Here is a 19,163-nt window from a genome sequence, read left to right as displayed (position 1 = left end):
ACTGCTTCTGCGCAGAGCTGATAAGACGAGCGGACGAGACGATGGTGAGTTAAACAAGGTTTATGTACAGCATATATACAGAAGCGTTACAATTTCGGCACTGGGGCCGACAGAGACTCGAAAAGCCGAGCTCTTTTCTCTAACACATAGGTCAGCTTTTCGCCTAAAACCGCTGACTCACACACATGTCGGCCCTCCGACATGGGGACTCCTCTCTCTAGGACTGCCGATCGCGACGCGCCGCAGGGCTTCTTTTATTTACACCGGGTCCAACCAAAATGTCCAATCAGAAGCGCCACGTTGTCGTCAGGGCAGACTCCTCCAATGGCGCGCCGCGCCAAGCGTCAGACCACCAGGCACGCGGCCGCCGGCTCGCTGTCACGTGCGCCGCTGACTCACTGCACCTGGGCCAGAGGGCGCCGCGCGTGTTCACGCCGTTGAGATGTTCGCGTCGGGCGGGTTGCGGCTGGCCTTGACCCAGATTGCCTTTTTCCGAGGCACGGACGTTTGACGAGGACTCGCTGGCATAACAAGGGATACGACCGCCGCCGTAGCTCAGTGGTAGAACATCAGACGCGTTACTCGAATTGAGGTCGCAGGTGCGGCGGCAAGTTGTGTATTTATCCATTTTTACTTCTCCACATATACATACCTCAATTACTTCTTATAACAATGTCTATACTTTCCTTGGTACTGTGTCTAACAATTTGAACGCTAGCTGTACCAAAATGATCTGGTGTACGCATGTGCACCGCGAAGTTCCTTTGAACTGTCTCCACTTTCAGCAGCGCGGCACGCTCAAAGGGTTATGTAAGTCATCAGGTGATAATTCTCGCGCCATTTCGATAAAACCTTTTCATTAGGAAGCCCTTTTCATAAAGAACTAAACAGGGTCACGTATGCCGTTAAAGATTGGGCAAAACCAATAAATCCCAATCGGCGAAAAATTTAACGGCGACTTTTTTTCGGATTCATCGAAAAACAGGAAACTTTGATTCTAATACGCGCTTAACCCCACACTACACCGCTAATAAACGTTCTCAACGAACAACATACCTTCCCCTGTATAAAAGGCACGCGGTAGGCGAATTGCCACCTCACGTACATCAGGTGTATCTTAGCTTGAGCACGCCAAGAAAATAAGGTTATGACAGATATTGGGTGTGAATAAGTGTGCTCCACTTAAAAGTTATTTATCCTGCAATTTAGGTGATTAAAGTCATGTATGTATGTACGTATGTACATTTGTATGTAATAATATGTGGGGTTTGCTGCATTTGCCTGCGTTTGCTCTGCGGTGTCTACAGACGGCGCTGTGTTCTCGTTAAACACAGCGCGCTGGCAGTTTAGGTTCGTTAGTTGGAAAGAGATTTAACAGGAACTGAAAAAAGCGATTGTTCTCCTTTTTCTTCGCTTGCGTCACTTTCAGTGGACTGGCTGAGGCGAAACTGCAGTGGGCAGGGGCGTAGGCAGAAAATATGAAGTGGGGGCAGGCAGATTAGTGCTCTGTCTGCCGTGGCAAAATAACAACAACAACAGCAATAATAATAATAATAATAATAATAATAATAATAATAATAATAATAATAATAATAATAATAATAATAATAATAATAATAATAATAATAATAATAATAATAATAATAACAATAATAATAATAATAATAATAATAATAATAATAATAATAATAATAATAATAATAATAATAATAATAATAATAATAATAATAATCACCAAGAAGCTTCGCCCTAGTGATGCCCAATCTGAAGAAAGTGCGCAACTGGGCAGCCTTTATTTCTCCTCGGTTTTCTTTCATTCTTTTCTTTTTCTGTTTTCCAATTGTTCTGCCATTTTTTCTTTCCTTGTTACTCTGTAATCTATTGCTCTTCCTGTTTTTTTTTCTTTCTTTCTCTCTCTACATTTCGGTTGCTTCTTCTTGTTTTCTATTTTTATGCGTTTTTTTTTGCCTGCGATATGCCAACAGACGACAGCATCCAACTGTCAGGGCTCCTCGGGTGCTCCACACTTAAAAGGCAAGAGACAAATTCGTATAACACCACACGTATGATAATATTAGACGGATCATATAGGCTTTTGCCACAGTCAATTTATGCGACAACAAACATCCCTGGGAGGTTCATTCTGTTATTACCTGGAAAAGTGGACCTGTTCAACACGGTCCTATTGGCAAGTAGACCGAGGCTGTAAAAGTTAGCTACTTCAGAGGACAAAGCGTTGTATTTGCTCCACCATCATTCAATGCAGCTATTTCGAATTTCGCGCCATGCTCTCACGACCAACGCTTCTTTTCACAAACGACGAAAGATGTCGCGCCAACCTCGCCACTCGATAAAGAGCGCGGCTTCCTTTTTTGTTGCGCTTTTACGCAACCTCGCACGCAAACAGGTTTTGCGGTCGCCGCTGGCAACGCCGTTATGCGCCTCCGCGAAGACGCGCGTGTTTCGCACATGTGAGTTATATCGTTGAACCAGCAAACCTAGACCCTCGAGCCCGCCGTGAAGTCTCCGCCGTATTGTTTGCACTACAACGGATCGATCCAGAACACGCCAGGAGTCAACGACTGCCACGATCGTGTGCCGGTGAACAACCAACCGCAGGGGGAAAGCGACGTGGAAGTATTCGTGCAAATCGAAACGTGAGCTGCAGCTTCACTTCGTACACGCTCGACACCGACGCCGGTGCTTCCTCGACGCCGCCGGCATCGCGCGTGGCGTGGTGGGCGGCAACTCTGCTGTTTTCGTTGCCCCGCGACGTGTGACCGTTCTCATCGCGACAACACCGAACCGGCTGATAAGACGTTTACTTTGAATAAGAGAGCACGCCCGCGTGCGTCGGACGTTTGGAATGGTTATACCGCTTGACTGGGACGATACGCGGCTTCTGAAATCCGATAAGATATGCGTCTGCGAAAACAATTGAGCATGGTCCGTTCGTTTTCATTGTCTCTGCTCAGAGATAGTGCGGACGGGAGCACAGGATCTTCGACTAACAGCGGATCATTCGAGCTACACGCCGTCTCAGCGAGCCGCCGCAGCCACCGGCGTTCCGTGCTCGTCGCGATGCGTGGCGTCGGCTTCAACTCGCTCCTCGTGAGGCGCTTCTGGAGCCTCTGCTCCCTTGTCGTGAGAGACAAGAAATCGGCGTTGCTACTCGCCGGTTTGATGTTCTTCGCCGTGACGTACGAGTTCGTCTCCTACCAAATGGGCCTCACCAACAGCCGCTTCTACTTGGTACTGGGCAACAAAGACCAGCGCGGATTCTGGATCCAAACGGCGCTCGGACTGAGTCTTGTCTTCGCCATATCCAAGATCAGGGCGCTGCGCACCTTCCTGGCGTCGACCACCGGTGTGCACTGGCGAAAGATCATAACAAAGAACCTGCAAGGGCTTTACTTTGCCGACAAGAACTTCTACTGCGTCAACGTCTTGAAGGAGTTGGGCGGTGAGCTGGATAATGCTGACCAACGAATGACGCAGGACGTCGACCGCTTCTGCCGATCTCTGGCGGACACGCTGCCGGCCGCGCTGATCGCTCCGTTCACGACGGCATACTACAACTACCAGGCGTACGTGGCCACCGGCTGGATAGGTCCGGTCTCAACGCTCGTCTTCTTCGTAGTGTTCACAATTCTCAACAAGTTCTTGCTGGCGCCGGTGGTTCCGCGCGTCTACCAGCAAGAAAGGCAAGAAGGCCAGTTTAGGCACGCGCATGCGCGCGTCAGGGACAACACGGAATCCATAGCGTTCCTTGACGGCGACCCCGTGGAAGAAGCAAACATGAACGCCATATTGGACGACGTGGTCAAGGCTCAGCAGTCGGTCGTAAACAGGCAGTTCCCGCTCGCCTTCGGCATTCATCTTTTCGACTATACTGGTGCGATCCTCAGTCTACTAGTCATCGCCGTTCCCATCTTCAGCGGCGTGTACGATTCGCTGACGCCGCAGGAACTGGCGGCGCTCATCAGCAAGAACGCGTTCGTCTCCATCTACCTCATCAGCTGCTACAGCAGCCTCGTGGACATGTCCGGCAGCGTCGCTGTGATCGCGGGAAACGCGCATCGTATTGCGGCACTCAGGGAAAAACTGTTGGCATTGAGCGAAGAACTGCGCGAATTACACGCCGCCGAAAGCAGCGGCGACGACGAGGACAAGCGTCCGCCCGGAGGAGGCGACAGCCACGACGGCGACGGTCCTACGATCGAGCTTCAAGACGTGACGTACAGTTCACCGCGAGATGGCAACGTGCTCGTCGACAAGCTAACCTGGAGAATCGACGGCAAGCGGAGGGCTATCATCACGGGACCCAACGGAAGCGGCAAAACCACCCTGTTCAGAGTCATCAAGGGTCTGCGGAACGCCGACTGCGGAAGCGTCCGCGTGACCAACTCCCACTCGTTGGGATTCTTCCCGCAGCAGCCGTGGTTGACGGTGGGAAGCCTTCGAAAGCAGCTTCGCTACCCCTTCATCGAACAGTGTCGAGTGGGACTCGAAGATGGCGACGCTGAAGACGCTGAAATGATCTCGCTTCTGGAGCTCACGGGTCTTGGAAACCTTCTCAAAAGCGCCAACGACCTCGATAGCGATATGGACGCCGCGTGGTACGACACCTTGTCTCCCGGAGAACGGCAGCGGCTCAGCTGGGCCCGCCTGCTCTACTTGCGGCCGACAATCGCTCTGCTGGACGAAGCAACCGCATCGATAGACGTCGAGCTTGCGGAAAAGCTCGCGGATGAGTGTTTGAACAGGGGCATCAACATAGTTGCCATAAGCCACAAGCATTCCTGGAACGCTGAATCAGTGCTCGAGCTGCGAGGTACCGATGGGTACTGGACGGTTTCCTAGTGGACCGACGCAACCCAGGAAACGTAATAGCAGTGGTGTGCTTGTGTGTGATCGTGTGAGTGTGGGGCCAGTAGTGTCTGACGTACTTTTACTGTAGACTCGCTGAACACAAGGCAATTTTGATATACATGGACACGGAGACTTTTACGACATAAATATGTTTTTTTTGGCCGTGTGTTCGTTGTCAGTCTTGCTTGAACGGTTGCTATATTCTTGCGTAATTATTCCTCAGAGTCGTATACCGTGATCGGGTGCCGTGAAATGCACATAAGAACACCAGCAATCTCACTGCTCTATACAGCTATATAATGATCTTTGTCCATAGATAAATAACCTTGCTGCTGCAATCGTTAGCACCTTCCGGGCGCGGCGATTCCCTGCTGACTTGTCTGTGTTCTGAGTAGTCTGAGTTTGCAATATATTATGAATGATCAGCAACATTCTGCAAGCGATTGTTCGGACTGAAAAGAGCACTCACAAGATTAATCGGAAAAAGAACACGCCAACGTACTTGCACATTTGCATAAAACATTTTGTTTCGTGTGACAACACGCATTGCGGAGAACCACAAAATGAAAAGTTCGCACGACGAGGTATTTTGCTTAATAGATGCCACAAAGAAAGCAAGTGATATAAATGATCGTATGCCTGGCATAGAATTTCCTTCCCGGAAAGCAGCGGCCTTGTGAGGAACTCGCTTTGCAGATTCCGTGCTTAACGGTTGTGTCATCCGCGATTTCTGACGTCAGTGTAGCCCTCGCTGATCGGCCCACTGTCCGCAATCTTCTGACGCCGATAGGCACCCCGTTCTCGGACTCTTTCGGCTATGTCCCCCATTTTTCTTATCTCTTCACTCATGTGCGGCGAGCGCTCCGTATTTTATATATTTATCCTCCGACTATTCTTTCTTTAATACTCTTACCCCACCCTCTACAGAAAGCTTAGCCGTGTAGCAACTTGGCAGACAGAAATTACCTGCTTTTTCCTTTCCATCCGCTTCATGGATAGGCATGTTTCGACAGACAAACCTGAGCTAGCACTGTTGTCTTAGCTCATAACGGCAGGTCGTGCGGGCTGTGCTATCACCAGCATATTAGGAATTTCGCTACGGTTTCGTTGTTCTTATTAAATTTAGGGGCGAAGCTCTTTATAGCGGCACCCGTTCGGCCCTCGTAGCCGTTGTAGTAGTGTGTAACGAGTATAACATTTTGACCTCGAAGGTCGTGCCGGCGAGAGATTTCTTCTGTGTGTTGTTGAACAATAAAAGATAGTGCTCAACGTATATGCCAATGGCTGCTAAGGGGGTATGAGAGACAGGAGAATCCGGCTTTTAGTTAACGCGCACGCTGCGAATTTTTTATTGTTCAACAACGCACAGAAGACAAGAAAGGGTTGCTACGTTATACTCGCTGGGCGTAACCTCCTAGGTTTTAGAAAGGTTTAGCGAACGTTGGGCCGCAGTTCCATGAATACAGTGAACTATTATATACCATGAACTCGAGGTGCTAAAACGTGGGAAGTAGACACGAAGCGCAAGCCGTATGGAAGTGTGCGCGTGCCTCCTTTTGTTCAGTCCATGGAATGTCCGCCGGATGGCGGTGCTTCTATATGAGGAATATATGATGAAAAGATGCGATATGGTGGTACTTGGAGTGTTGAATAGGTGGACGAACGGACACACAGACAGATGCATGGACGGACGCACGGATGGCTGCACGGTCGGCTGCACGGACGGGTGGACGCATGGACGGACGCAGGAGCGGATGCATGGACGAAAGCAGAGACGGCCGCACAGATGAACGTGCGGACGCACGAACAGACGCACACACGGACGGGCGGATGGGAAGGGCGGCCACACAGACGCACGCATGGATGGACGGAAGCAAGAACGAGTGGACGGATGGATGCTTCGCCCCACTATCCATCATTCACTCCGTGGATAAACTGCCATTTGTTTGTGTGTGTCATCGTTTGACAGCTTGAGACCTCTTTCTACACATACCCCGTCCGTGGACCGCCGTTTGCGATGTTAGTCAAAAACCGTTGCGTCATGGAAGGACCTGGCGAAGAAACCGTGATATTATGCGCGCACGCAACTCCCAAGCGCGCCAACGCGTATCATGAATAATTGTCTGAAGTCGACACTTAACTGTAACATTACTTCTGTCTTTTTGTTACGTGAGCTCATCATGCATAAGGTCAAGATTTGGTCATGCCTTGGAAGTCTGTCCATGTGGTCAATAGGTAAAAAAGCTATGGGGCATCTCCCCCAATGGAACCCTGATTGGATGCGATGCTGCAGCAGTGCGCACGGCATTGACCCGTTCGAAACTGGCGCTGACGCGGGTGCTGGAAGGACGATTTGAAGCAAAACTCGGTGTTGCGTTTACTCAAGTAAATGTTTGAAACGCAAAGACACAGCAGGTGGGTTGGGTTTTGTGTAAGTTTCATCGCAGATAAACGAGCCGAAAAAGTGGTTACACTCGACGGGTGGTCGAGCGTTCCGGGCGGTGGAGAGGGTGAAGCGAGATAGAGAAGTGTGTTGCGAGCGGGCAGAGGAGCCGGCAGCTGCGGGCGCTGCGGCGAGCGTGCAGTGGGGTGAAGGATACAGCGACGCCAGCGCACACCTGCGAGGGAAGCGTGCGAGGGGAGTGTGACGTCATCGCGCAGCTGCGGCATGACCTACTAGACACTACTCCAACATCTGCGAGGAGGGGAACCCGTTGCGGCACGTTCGAACGAACGCACGTACGTATGACGTTACACACGTGAGTCAAAGAGCTGCTTCGAATCTGAAACCAAGTTCTTAGGTACCATATCTCGTTTACTGGTACGTTCTTAGTGTCCCGTTCATTTTAAAGCAATCTTGTGCAAAAGAAAATTTAACCGGTACCACGCATTGATTGATATGTGGGGTTTAACGTCCCAAAACCACTCTATGATTATGAGAGACGCCGTAGTGGAGGGCTCCGGAAATTTAGACCACCTGGGCGGTTCCACGCCTTGATAAACATCGGAGAGCGAAGCTATCGCCTCTTTCATCGAACATTGCGTTGTCCTGACCTCCAAAGTTTCGGCTAATTTTTCACTTATACATCTTAGCGGCGTCTCCTCTTGCAAGCTCGCGTTCGCACAGACTTAAAGGACCAAAAGGGTCATCGTCTGTCGCTAGCGCTCGGCGTCTCAGGCGCACCACGGCCGCTCAGCGAACATGACAACGTAGACAAAGGAATGACCCCCGAATCCGAGAGCGTGATTCGTTGTGAAAGGGTAAGGACAAGAGTGCCCCCCCCTACCCTCCACGCTCGTCCCCAGGAGGACCGCGTCCAACTTCCTGGGTAGCGGACTAAAGCTGCCCCATTTTGCTATAGTGTTTTGTTCTACGTGAGTGTAATACTGAAATGATACCGGAAAAGTAAGCTTACGAAATTTACTGACGGCAACACCAGATTATTTTTGCTTGGCATGCGATCACTTCTACAGTGGCTACAAGCTTTCCATTCCGAGTCAGGCCAGAATATGCAAACTAAGTAAATTGGCACATTCGGCAAACTAATAAGCATATAAAAACGGATAACTTTTCTGGCACCCGCCATTTACAATCACTTAGATATCTTTTTTTAGCGCATTTTGTCTCAAGCGCGCTATACTTCGAAATCTCGGGCATGCAGTCCTCGAAGAAACACGATATACATCACTGCATTCATCAGTGCGACTGTGGCGGTACAGCGCACGATATTCATTCAGCTGACGTAGCCTCAAAAGCTTTGCATGCCGCTCAGACACTTTCGGGTATTCGCAGTCTTCCTCATAATTTGTTGTGAAATCGCAATGTGTGATCGAAAGAGGAGGAAGAAGAAGTATAATACGGCGTTTACTGTTGGCACGACGAAGAGTGCCAAGGCACTTGAATATCTCAAGTGCTCTTCACCGTTATCACCCCACACGATTCTTACACAGCCTGTCTTTCAAGACTTTTATTCTTTAGCGTCTACTAACACAACTACAACAACAACAGCAACACGGAAAGAAAGAAAATGCGGCTCTATCCATCACTGACCTGATACTTATACAGTCCGCGTACGTAAACAAAATTTCTCATTGCAAGCGAATACTTTTGAGGTTAAGCATCAAACACAAAAAAAAACTGTAGAAAACAATAATGTGAGAAAAACGTATCTATTTAAATGCATTTACGTGTAGAGGCAATGGCGTACTTGAGATTGGAGCCGGTTCATTTATAAGTTTGTTGTTCTCGATCCATGTCTATCATAACAAGAGAAACTTCACAGCGAATCCGCAAAATCGATTGATAATACACTGAAACTATTTTTTTCGTACGAGAAAGAAGCAAACAATAGGTAAGACCGACACGTAGCTGCGAAAGGAGAAAGGGTATTCAACGGCCCCTTCCCCGGAAATTTTCAGTTTTGCATGCCTATTGTCTCATGGTTGCGGCGAGGACCGAGGTAGCAGGCTGCGTGCCCAAGGTGAAACTATTTGGCCGAACTTGTGGCAGGAAAACTGGAAAGTCACACTACTGAAAAACACGCGGTGGAATGATAACGGCGGACAGAGCGTCGGCCGTCGATAAAGTGATCCGCAAGCATTGGGCATTTACACATGCAGCGGCGAACATTCGGGATTTGTCACTGGTGGTCGCGTTCACTCGAGAATATACTCGGATGTGCGCGCTCAGGCCCAAAAGGTGGTCCCAAAACACTCTAAAAAGCTCCCAGACATTCTAGCACGGATTGCGCATGGCCGTGTCTACGCCCCTGATGCTCAATCAACGCTACAGAGGATGCCGTACGTATGCCGTAAAAGAACCGCCACCGTTATTTTACGTTGAACGTTTTTAATCCTTGTTTTGGGGAAGAGGTGAGATTCTTTAAATGAAAGAGGGTGAAGAGTGACGCAGTAACTGTCTCTATAGCGAGCACGAGCGTCCAAGTGAATGAGTGAGTGGGTGAGAAAGCCAGTGTGCGTGTCTGTGTTGTGGTGTGTGTGTGTGTGTGTGTGTGTGTGTGTGTGTGTGTGTGTGTGCGTGTGTGTGTGTGTGTGTGTGTGTGTGTGCGTGTGTGCGTGTGTGTGTGTGTGTGTGTGTGTGTGCGTGCGTGCGCACGCGACTCTATAAACAGAGCGCACTGTATTCCCTCACCTCTCGCAACGTGCCAGACAACGAGGAAAGAATGTCCTTGTCGTTGAGGAACATGGCCTGAGCGTTCAGGTGCGACCTGATGCGCGCCCGCAACCTCTCGGGCAAGTCGTAGTAGCTCATGAACTCCTCCACCTCTTGCATCTGCATTCCACACCACCGAAGCAGTCATTCGAACGAACGACTTATTTTCCGATCGTGACAGCACGTACTGTACCGTGTGCGGCTGACAAAGGCAACGCAAACAGGCAGATATACGTCAGGAACGTTATGCTGCGTTTCGTCAAGAAATGACCGACCTAAACAACTTCACTCACTGGATGATGACCGCAAAGTACGGTAAGCACTCATAAGTAACTGAGTGAAGCATTCTTGACAGTAAATTTTTGCACATAAGAAGATACACCTGATAGACGTACCAGCCTAAATTTATGAAGGGTGCACGTGGTTGGGTTTACACTGTTAACATAAAGTTCGACTTCGTTATTGCAATAAGTTGGATGTTTTAGCTGGCGGCGCTCCTAAAATAACAAATCAAGCGCACTAAACGCTGTATGACTTGAGCAATAAATTCTACGTGCACCAACAGAGGAAGGCCCAATACCCCCCATATCACACGGGCGCTATGTGTGTCATGCGTGATTTTTGTCCTTATCTGTTTGTGCGCTTATAATATATTGACCATGTCATACCAACACACCCAAACCACCACAATTGCGGTAAGACTACTGGAACCTATAATATACTTAAGTTTACCGAAAACAAAATGCCTTGCATGAATTTGCCACTTTCCTAACTTTTTAAAGTTTGTATAAACACACCTTGCGAAGATATGATGAAGCTTTTGAATTTTACATTTAGCCCTGTTTGTCATACAGATTTCAAATCCTTGAACGACTTCCAGAATAATACCGTGAGCTGCGACCAGTTGCAGATATACAAGCCCTGGAAGAAGCCCGATTTCTCACTGAAATACGTGAAAATACGTACACTACACTATAGCGGTTAGCTCAATTAGATTATATTAGGGCTGTGGAACGGTACCCACGGCCTTTAATTAGCATTCATTGTATGTACATATGTTGCACGCTTTAACAAATGTACGAATGGGGTACATAACTGCCGTCACTCCCGAAATTAAATCATATCTCCGCTTCTTATAATATATGACAGCGTGAGAACCAGTATAGATTATTTGCGACATTGTGGGACGTTCACAAGTATAGATGCTTCCATTTATACGCGGTTCGGTGAATGAACAGATAATTGATTGTCGCTCTCCTTCTCGCCCACAATACAGACCACTATATACGCTGCGGAATATTAGCTGGTCCGTCCTTTATTGGTATCTCACAAATACTCAATAAAGGGACGGCTGTCAACGCACTTCTTTTTTTGCCGCGAACGTGCTCAACCCTTCACACTCACATAGCTTTAGTAATGCCAGCACTCAATTTTGCGAAACTAGTGCTTGTAAAGATTGATTGATATGTGGGGTTTAACGTCCCAAAACCACTATATGATTATGAGAGACGCCGTAGTGGAGGGCTCCGGAAATTTAGACCACCTGGGGTTCTTTAACGTGCACCCAAATCTGAGCAAACGGGCCTACAACATTTCCGCCTCCATCGGAAATGCAGCCGCCGCAGCCGGGATTCGAACCCGCGCCCTGCGGGTCAGCAGCCGGGTACCTTAGCCACTAGACCACCACGGCGGGGCTAGTGCTTGTAAAGATAGCGCTATACACCACGCACGTATACCCGGATTTCTTGTGACACAACATTGCCACTCCTTGTCGACTAACCCGCGCACAACCGGTGACAAATGTAAGCAATTGTAATGTAAGCAATGCAAGCAAGCAATGCAAGCAAGCGGTGACAAATGATGAACGTAAGCAAAGCGGTGATAAATGTATACGCAATGCAAGCAAGCGGTGACAAATGTTAGCAACTGTACGTTGCAGGCGCACAGTCCGGTGGAGTGGTATCTGTTTTTTGTGACTTGTATTTCGTGCTGCAGCTCCAGCTCCAAGTCAATGACGTAGACATGCACGGCGTATGACGCGCGCATTGAGGCCATCGTACCTGCGAAGCCCCTTAACAAAATTGGAAATGTTTATCAGCGTGACTGGACAGGAGAAGTCATTTTGCTTCAGAATCCGGGACCAGTAATATGCTATGTCACTTCAGGAAATTTCAGTTGTACTCCATAAATTGTCACGTAGCACAGTGTTTCGTGATAATGATGATCACTGTTAAAACAGGGGAAATGCAATTCTTTTGTCTGGTACTACCGCACCTGAGGATAACAGCGATATTAGCCCCACCACCTTTCTTTTTCGGTTCTTTTGTCACACCGGCAGACTCGCTTCCGCGTGACTATCACAACGAGAAGTGTTATCGCCACATTCGGACACACAGGCATTGTTGTCGCGTTATCGGGCACCGTTCACTGAACGTCGATACTTGCAGCTTTCTCCCTTAACTACAACGACACCCGTACCAGGTCAGCTAGATCTTGCAGTGATAAACGATAAGTGGCCATTTCAAACCGCGTCATTCTAACGGACGACCGTACTACCTGTAAACTTTTGATGCTTCTGAAGCATTCATTCTTTCAGCAGAGACGAGTTTGCTCGATAAAGTCTGCATGATGCCACGATTATCGGTGATCTGCCACTGCCGCACGCCGATAACTTTATTTTACACGCAACAGCTTCTAATACTCAATAGCACAGGCCAGGCATTGTTGAGCGTGTATCACAAGCACCTAAACTACGCAGCATATTGCCATTGTTCATCGATCAAAGGTGTCTGTAACTTGCGCTGCGAAGGAAAGCGATAGTGAACCTATTGCAACAGCTTAAAAAAAGAAATAAATAATCAGGAGCCATTGTCTCACTGTAAAATTCGGGGTAAGCGATACTTGACGTGTGTGTGACTTGCTACCTTTATTTATTTATTTATTTATTTATTTATTTATTTATTTATTTATTATTTATTTACTTATTTATTTCACGGTACAGCGCTTTCAGCCTACTAACGTTTTTTTTTCCTTCTTCCACGTCGCAAATCGGACTTTCATTTACGCGTTCAGATGCTTGAGACTTCAGTTGCTACAGGCAACTGCGACGGTCGCAGGTTCGCATCTATGCAAAGATGAAATATGGCAAACGCGGAATTGCAAGTGAAGCAGGAAGCAGCTTCACCGGTTAGACTTTTAGGCACAAATGCATAAGTGCTCATGGTCCATAGTAGCGAGCAAAAAAACTTTGCTTTCCTCTTTATTTCTTTAAAGGGGGAGGTAAGGGAATAAGCGCACGTCATGCTCATTTTACTATTCATTTCTGTGCAATATCAGTTCAATGCAGCGTCCGGAATTACAATGACAGGTGGGTGCGCGGGTTCAACACTTGACGCGGTGGCGTGTGTTGTGTGATGTCGGTGCCCGTTAAAAAACACCGGATGGTCAACAAAACTTCCGCAGCGCTCCACTACGGAGTCTCTGATAACCGCATTGTAGTTTTCGGTCGTTAAACCTCAGAAATCTTCAATAACTGCAGCTGGGTGTCTCCACATAAGCACTAACGCGAGCTTCTGGTCACCATTCTCGATATCGATGAAATTCATCTTGAATGCAAGCTTTAGAGCCAGAACTTCAACTTAGAGAATATCTCAGCGGGAAAAAAAGCGTTTTTCACCCAGAGAAAGATATAGACGCGTTGGTAACCTCCTCCCCTCAAAAAAAAGTTTTTCGGCAACATTTCAATTTCTAAACGCTGAGCGCTCATAGGCAGAAAACGGTACGCTTATTGGTCACGATACCCATTCCTATTAAAGAAAAAGTGAAATGCAGCCTTATGGGTATTTATTTCTCAATTAGTGTCGAAGGGTTTCTGAGCAAAAAAAGTCAGAAACGCAAAAAACGCACAAAATACCTTATTTCAGGATTTTTTTTTTTGGACAAGTTATGCAGGGGACAATAAAACTTGTTTAAACCACTCTTTCCCCGCCTCGACCGAAACAAACTGTCGCACTAACGTTCAATAAAGTAAATTCATTGATCCATTGAAGATAATAGTTCGCGGCTTAATACGAAGCTGTTCCAAAAGAGCTAATGCGCAGCCAGGGACAAAGCTTTATTATTCATGGTGCGACAAGCCTCATGCAAAGTGATAAGCCGCATTGTGGGTTTCAGTGAAATAACACATTTCGAGAAAATGGGAAAGTTGGTTGTTCGTACAGAGGTGGAAACAGCGCGTACTGAAGAGGACGGACCGAGCGACTTGCGTCTTGTGTTTCCGCGGTCCGCCCTCGTCAGTACGTCGGAGTTTGAGTGGACGATCCGCAGCGGCGCAGGTTTCGAGGCTGCAGGCGCTCACATTACCACCGCCGCTTCGAATGGCGAGCGATCTCCGCTTGAACAACTACACGACGCTCAAAGGACGAATGAGATGAGGAGTGTGTCACTGTGAAAAGTAAAAGCTGTCATTCCAGCAAGGTTCATAGCACACAATTATTTTTTTTTTCTGTCTTTTGCAGTGAGCATCCGCCACGGTGGTCATGATGCTCAGCTGCTGACCCGAAGGTTGCGAGTTCGATGCCGGTCGCACTTCGATGAAGGCGAAATGTTTGAGGCCCGTCTACTGTGCAGTGTGAGTCCACGTTGATGGTCATAACTTCCGGGCCCTCAACAATGACCTTCTAATAGTACGTACCTCGGCTTAGGACATAAAAGCCATTATTGTCAGTTTGCATGCCGTAACCCACATATCTCCTTCCTCTCCTCCAATGGCCTAAAAATGCTTGCATCCTGTCTATGAATAGCTTATATGACACAGGATGTGAGATGGCCTAGAGTGCCCACCTGCGCCACTAATGTATCGGAGGTAGCTTATGGCACAGAAATCAAGCCTGCGACAGAGGCGTAGGCCGATTCTTTTTCTTTTTCTGGGGCGGGAGGAGGGGGGGGGTACGTGCTTGGAGTGCCACATCCTGACTACGCCACTGGCCTACGACATCTGACGAAGGTGGCCATATACATGCTCACGCTGGTCAAACAACTCAAACCGCCTGCTTCTCATGCCGGAAAACTGGTTTTAGCGTGCCCGATGTCTCTGCTTTATGAAAGCACCACTGCTGCAATATGTTCTTCTTGTGTGTCTGCAGGCATAATATTCAACACAAACTACGCGTTTATTACGATATTTGGCGGTATCGAGTGTAACAGCAGAGGAACCCGTACAGCCGCGGCCACGTCTGGGTAGAGCGCGCGAGGAGCCGGTTTTCGCTCCGCGGGGCGAAACCTCGAGGCAGTTTCCGGCTCTTATGTGGTCAGCTTGACAGATAGGCCGCACATGCTTCTAATACAGCACTTCAGCGCCATAAACCGGCTCGATGTTCCGCCCCGCGGAGCGAAAACCAGCTCCTCGCGCGCTCTACCCAGACGTGGCCGCGGCTGTATACATACCTACTATATCTATAGAGTGCTCACAGCATAATTATCGGCAGAGTTTTCGTCGAATAAAATTACTGGCAATAAACGGCTTTTACCTTCCAGGTTGATACATTCCTTATATGATTCGTTGTCTGACCCCCGTATTCTAGAACGTCCCTTCACTCAACGCTTCACCTTCACTTGAGAAAGCCGATAGGAGCGCCATCTCTAGGCACGGCAAGTCACTGCATATCAGCAATAATCTGCTGCGATTCTTGAGTAGCGCAGTGTCATTTTCAGCCGAGTGGTGGCGCAGTGCTCAACCCTGTCAAGTGAAGGGTGGAAGTAGAGTCGAGGAGCGTTCGTGAATACGGGGGTGAGTGTCGTTTAGGGTACGCGTGCGATCGAAGCAGCACTGGTGATGCGAACGCTATAGCAGCCTTGAGCGCTCTCGGCTCAATCTATAGCAGAACTGCTGATCGTAAGAGAAAGCTTGCCGCAACATGCAACCTGGCTGCAGATTTATTATTTTGGTGTAGATGGTTGGTTATTACATCACGTACAATTACTTAGCCACTTGTGTACGAATTGCAGTGCGTAATTGCGCGGCCGTTGGGCGGACCTGTTCCCATTTGACGCCTCATAACGCATTAGCATATGAGCAACGTATTTTTTGCGCACAGTGGCAGACAAAGTCTTTAAGTTCAATAACACAGAGTTACAAAGAAAACTTTAAATGGACCTTTTAAAAAAATAATTTTTAAACTTCGACGTTTTTGGTAAAACACGTACATGTTTCAGCACAATTTTGAGGTATAAAGATGGAAGAAAAAAACACTGCGTTTTTTTAAAGCTAAGCACAACTGTCACTGCCAGTATTTACAATGTAGATATTACCCTCAGTTTAACTTACATTCACCAATCAATTCCTAAAATACAGGAATTTTGTTTCGTTTACCATGTTTGTGGTATACTTTCTTACTCAAACATCATTCCACGGAAAAAGGAATAAGAGTACTCATAGGTGTCACAGAACGAGCGCTAAAAAAGAGCGCACCGCCAAATCCTTGCGACAACGGGCGGCAGAAACGCCGCGAGGTAAAAAGAAAAAAAAAGAGAAAGCAAACATCCAAGGCTCCCGGGCGCGCGCTCTCCCCGCAGAAGCACGGCTTCGCAGACGAACCTCCTCACCCCACAGCGGCGGCCGGGCAAGCGCTAGAAATTTCCAGAACGAACGGGGCGGGGTCAGACCGAGTGAATCACCCTCAGGAGAGGGCAGTCGAACCGTCTCGTGCCTCTCCCCAGCCTTCGCTGCGCGTCGCGCCGACGAAATGAGGAGAACGTTCTGGAAGGTGGCGCGGAACGTATTTAATCGAGCAGCCGAGACGAGAAAGCAGGAGAAGACGGAAAGTTAGCGCCGGAGCGCGTAGGGATTCCGCCGTGGAGTCGGCGAAGGTTCTGCCCGTAGTGACAGAACAGGAGGAGACGGAAGTGAGCGCCAGAGTGCGTAGAGATTCCGCCGTGTAGTCGGCGAAGTTTTTGGTCCGTAGGGACGGCTCGAGCTACAGGCAAGAGCGTGGGTTTACCGCTATCGAGCGAAGACGCGGGCAACAGCTGCGTGTGGGAAGCCGACGGATTTCCGGCGAAGAAGCTTGAAGCTTGGAGAGTGGCCATTTGAGGACGCGAGGTTTCCTGGAAGAGAAACTTCGAGAGCTACGGAACGACAACAACGCTGGACCTTGAGTGAGTGATCCTCGGAAGAGTATCATTCAGACTTTTGTTCCAAGGACTTTGGACTGAATAGGTTTTCTATCGCTTTAGTCCTTAAGTGTCTTGGTTGTTCAATGCATGCGACTGCATTGTAGTGCGTATTGTTGTCCGTGTCCGTTGTTTCAAGTGTGGCTGATTGTATTGTGTAGTACGTTGATTGATTGGTTTCATTGGTGACATATTGTATGTAACTAGTGTGGAGTGTGCATTTTTGTGTATTATTTTCGATCTGCCATTATTGAGAATATAATTTGTTTGTTAATCAACTCTCGGCTCTGACTTGTTCTTTGGGCCACAGCCGGCGTCCGCTGGCGCACCAATAAGGACCACTTCTAAATTGTCCACGCTTTCGTGGTGCGGTTCGGGGGGCCGATACTTCGGCTCTTGGAATTAGCCCGGCGATCGCCTCCCTAATAAACGGGACATGTGTGACAATGTCCGTAGGGACGGCTCGAGCTACAGGCAAGAGCGTGGGTATACCGCTATCGAGCGAAGACGCGGGCAACAGCTGCGTGTGTGAAGCCGACGGATTTCCGGCGAAGAAGTTTGAAGCTTGGAGAGTGGCCATTTGAGGAGGCGGGGTTTCCTGGAAGAGAAACTTCGAGAGCTACGGAACGACAACAACGCTGGACCTTGAGTGAGTGATTCTCGAAAGAGTATCATTCAGACTTTTGTTCCAAGGACTTTGGACTGAATAGGTTTTCTATCTCTTTAGTCCTTAAGTGTCTTGGTTGTTCAATGCATGCGACTGCATCGTAGTGCGTATTGTTGTCTGTGTCCGTTGTATTAAGGTGGCTGATTGTGTTGTGTAGTACGTTGATTGATTGGTTTGATTGGTGACATATTGTATGCAACTATTGTGGAGTGTGCATTTTTATGTATTGTTTTCGATCTGCCATTATTGAGAATATAATTTGTTTGTTTATCAACTCTCGGCTCTGACTTGTTCTTTGGGCCACAGCCGGCGTCCGCTGGCGCGCCAAAAAGGACCACTTCAAAATTGTTCACGCTTTCGTGGTGCGGTTCGGGGGGCCGATACTTCGGCTCTTGGAATTAGCCCGGCGATCGCCTCCCTAATTAACGGGACAGGTGTGACAATAGGATTGCATTGGAATTTGTAGTTTACGGCAATGAATAATGGGATCAAGAAGTGCGTCGTATTTTTTTTCCGCTAGGTGCACTCAAAGTTGAGAAATTTCGTAGTTGACGGAAAAGTGTTCTTGCGGTCAGAATTTGTATAATTTTTATGCCGAACAAAAATTATTCAACGAACAAAAATCTAACCTCAAAATCATTGTTTTGGGCCTGTAAATTGGTTGAAATTGAAAATGGTGGCCACTAACTAGCGTTCATTTTTATTTAGACACAGCCAGACATCAGTAAAAATCAACAATGTGCAAGAATTCTTCATTGTCATCTGAATTTTTACCATGGATTCAAGGTTGGTCGTGGCAAGAGTCTGCAGCTTTTTATCAACTTGACGGACATTTTCTTTTTTTTACAAATATGGGTCCGATTGTCGCGAGCGGAATAAATTCTCAAAGTTTCATATTGGCTGTCACTCTAACGGTTATTAGTCCACGGTCACTGAAACAAGAGATTGTACACGATTGATCTTTTCGTCTGTATACCTAAGCGGTGGCGGACCGCCGTGATCGTTCAGTTCTCTGACTTGTTCATACGACAGTATCTACTTGGTAAGACAATACGTTGTTCGTAAACCATTCAGCACGGTGGTGCAAAACATGACCGTTTAAATTGGCAAAAACTGCACATCAAGGACGAACGTGATCGAGTATGCGTCGTCGTGTGAGGAGCTACGTTTAAGTAACAACGCAGATAGGCTAACTACTTATAGAGGAAAGAACTATAGATGGTTTCAATTGTCCTTTCCTCTAGAGAGTTAGCCTCTCTATGTAAGTATAGCTGAATTTGC

The 19,163-nt window shown here is 47.9% G+C and overlaps 1 protein-coding gene and 1 pseudogene across 1 annotated transcript in view; one reads left to right on the top strand and one right to left on the bottom strand.

Annotated features, from left to right (window-relative positions):
• The first annotated feature begins 2,366 nt into the window (after window positions 1-2,366).
• Window positions 2,367-5,034, top strand: LOC142801280 (lysosomal cobalamin transporter ABCD4 pseudogene; annotated as a pseudogene).
• Window positions 5,035-9,994: 4,960 nt separating this feature from the next.
• LOC142765822 (potassium/sodium hyperpolarization-activated cyclic nucleotide-gated channel 3-like) overlaps window positions 9,995-19,163 on the bottom strand; it is a 34,993-nt gene continuing 25,824 nt past the window's right edge. The window contains exon 7 of the mRNA XM_075867625.1: window positions 9,995-10,165. Within this exon, the coding sequence (XP_075723740.1) occupies window positions 9,995-10,165 (171 nt within the window). The remainder of the gene's footprint in view (window positions 10,166-19,163) is intronic.

The sequence above is a fragment of the Rhipicephalus microplus genome, chromosome 1 (assembly GCF_043290135.1).
Source record: "Rhipicephalus microplus isolate Deutch F79 chromosome 1, USDA_Rmic, whole genome shotgun sequence".
NCBI classification, from domain to species: domain Eukaryota; kingdom Metazoa; phylum Arthropoda; class Arachnida; order Ixodida; family Ixodidae; genus Rhipicephalus; species Rhipicephalus microplus.
Note: the sequence above shows the minus strand (reverse complement) of the source record. Positions and strands in the feature narration are given on the sequence as shown.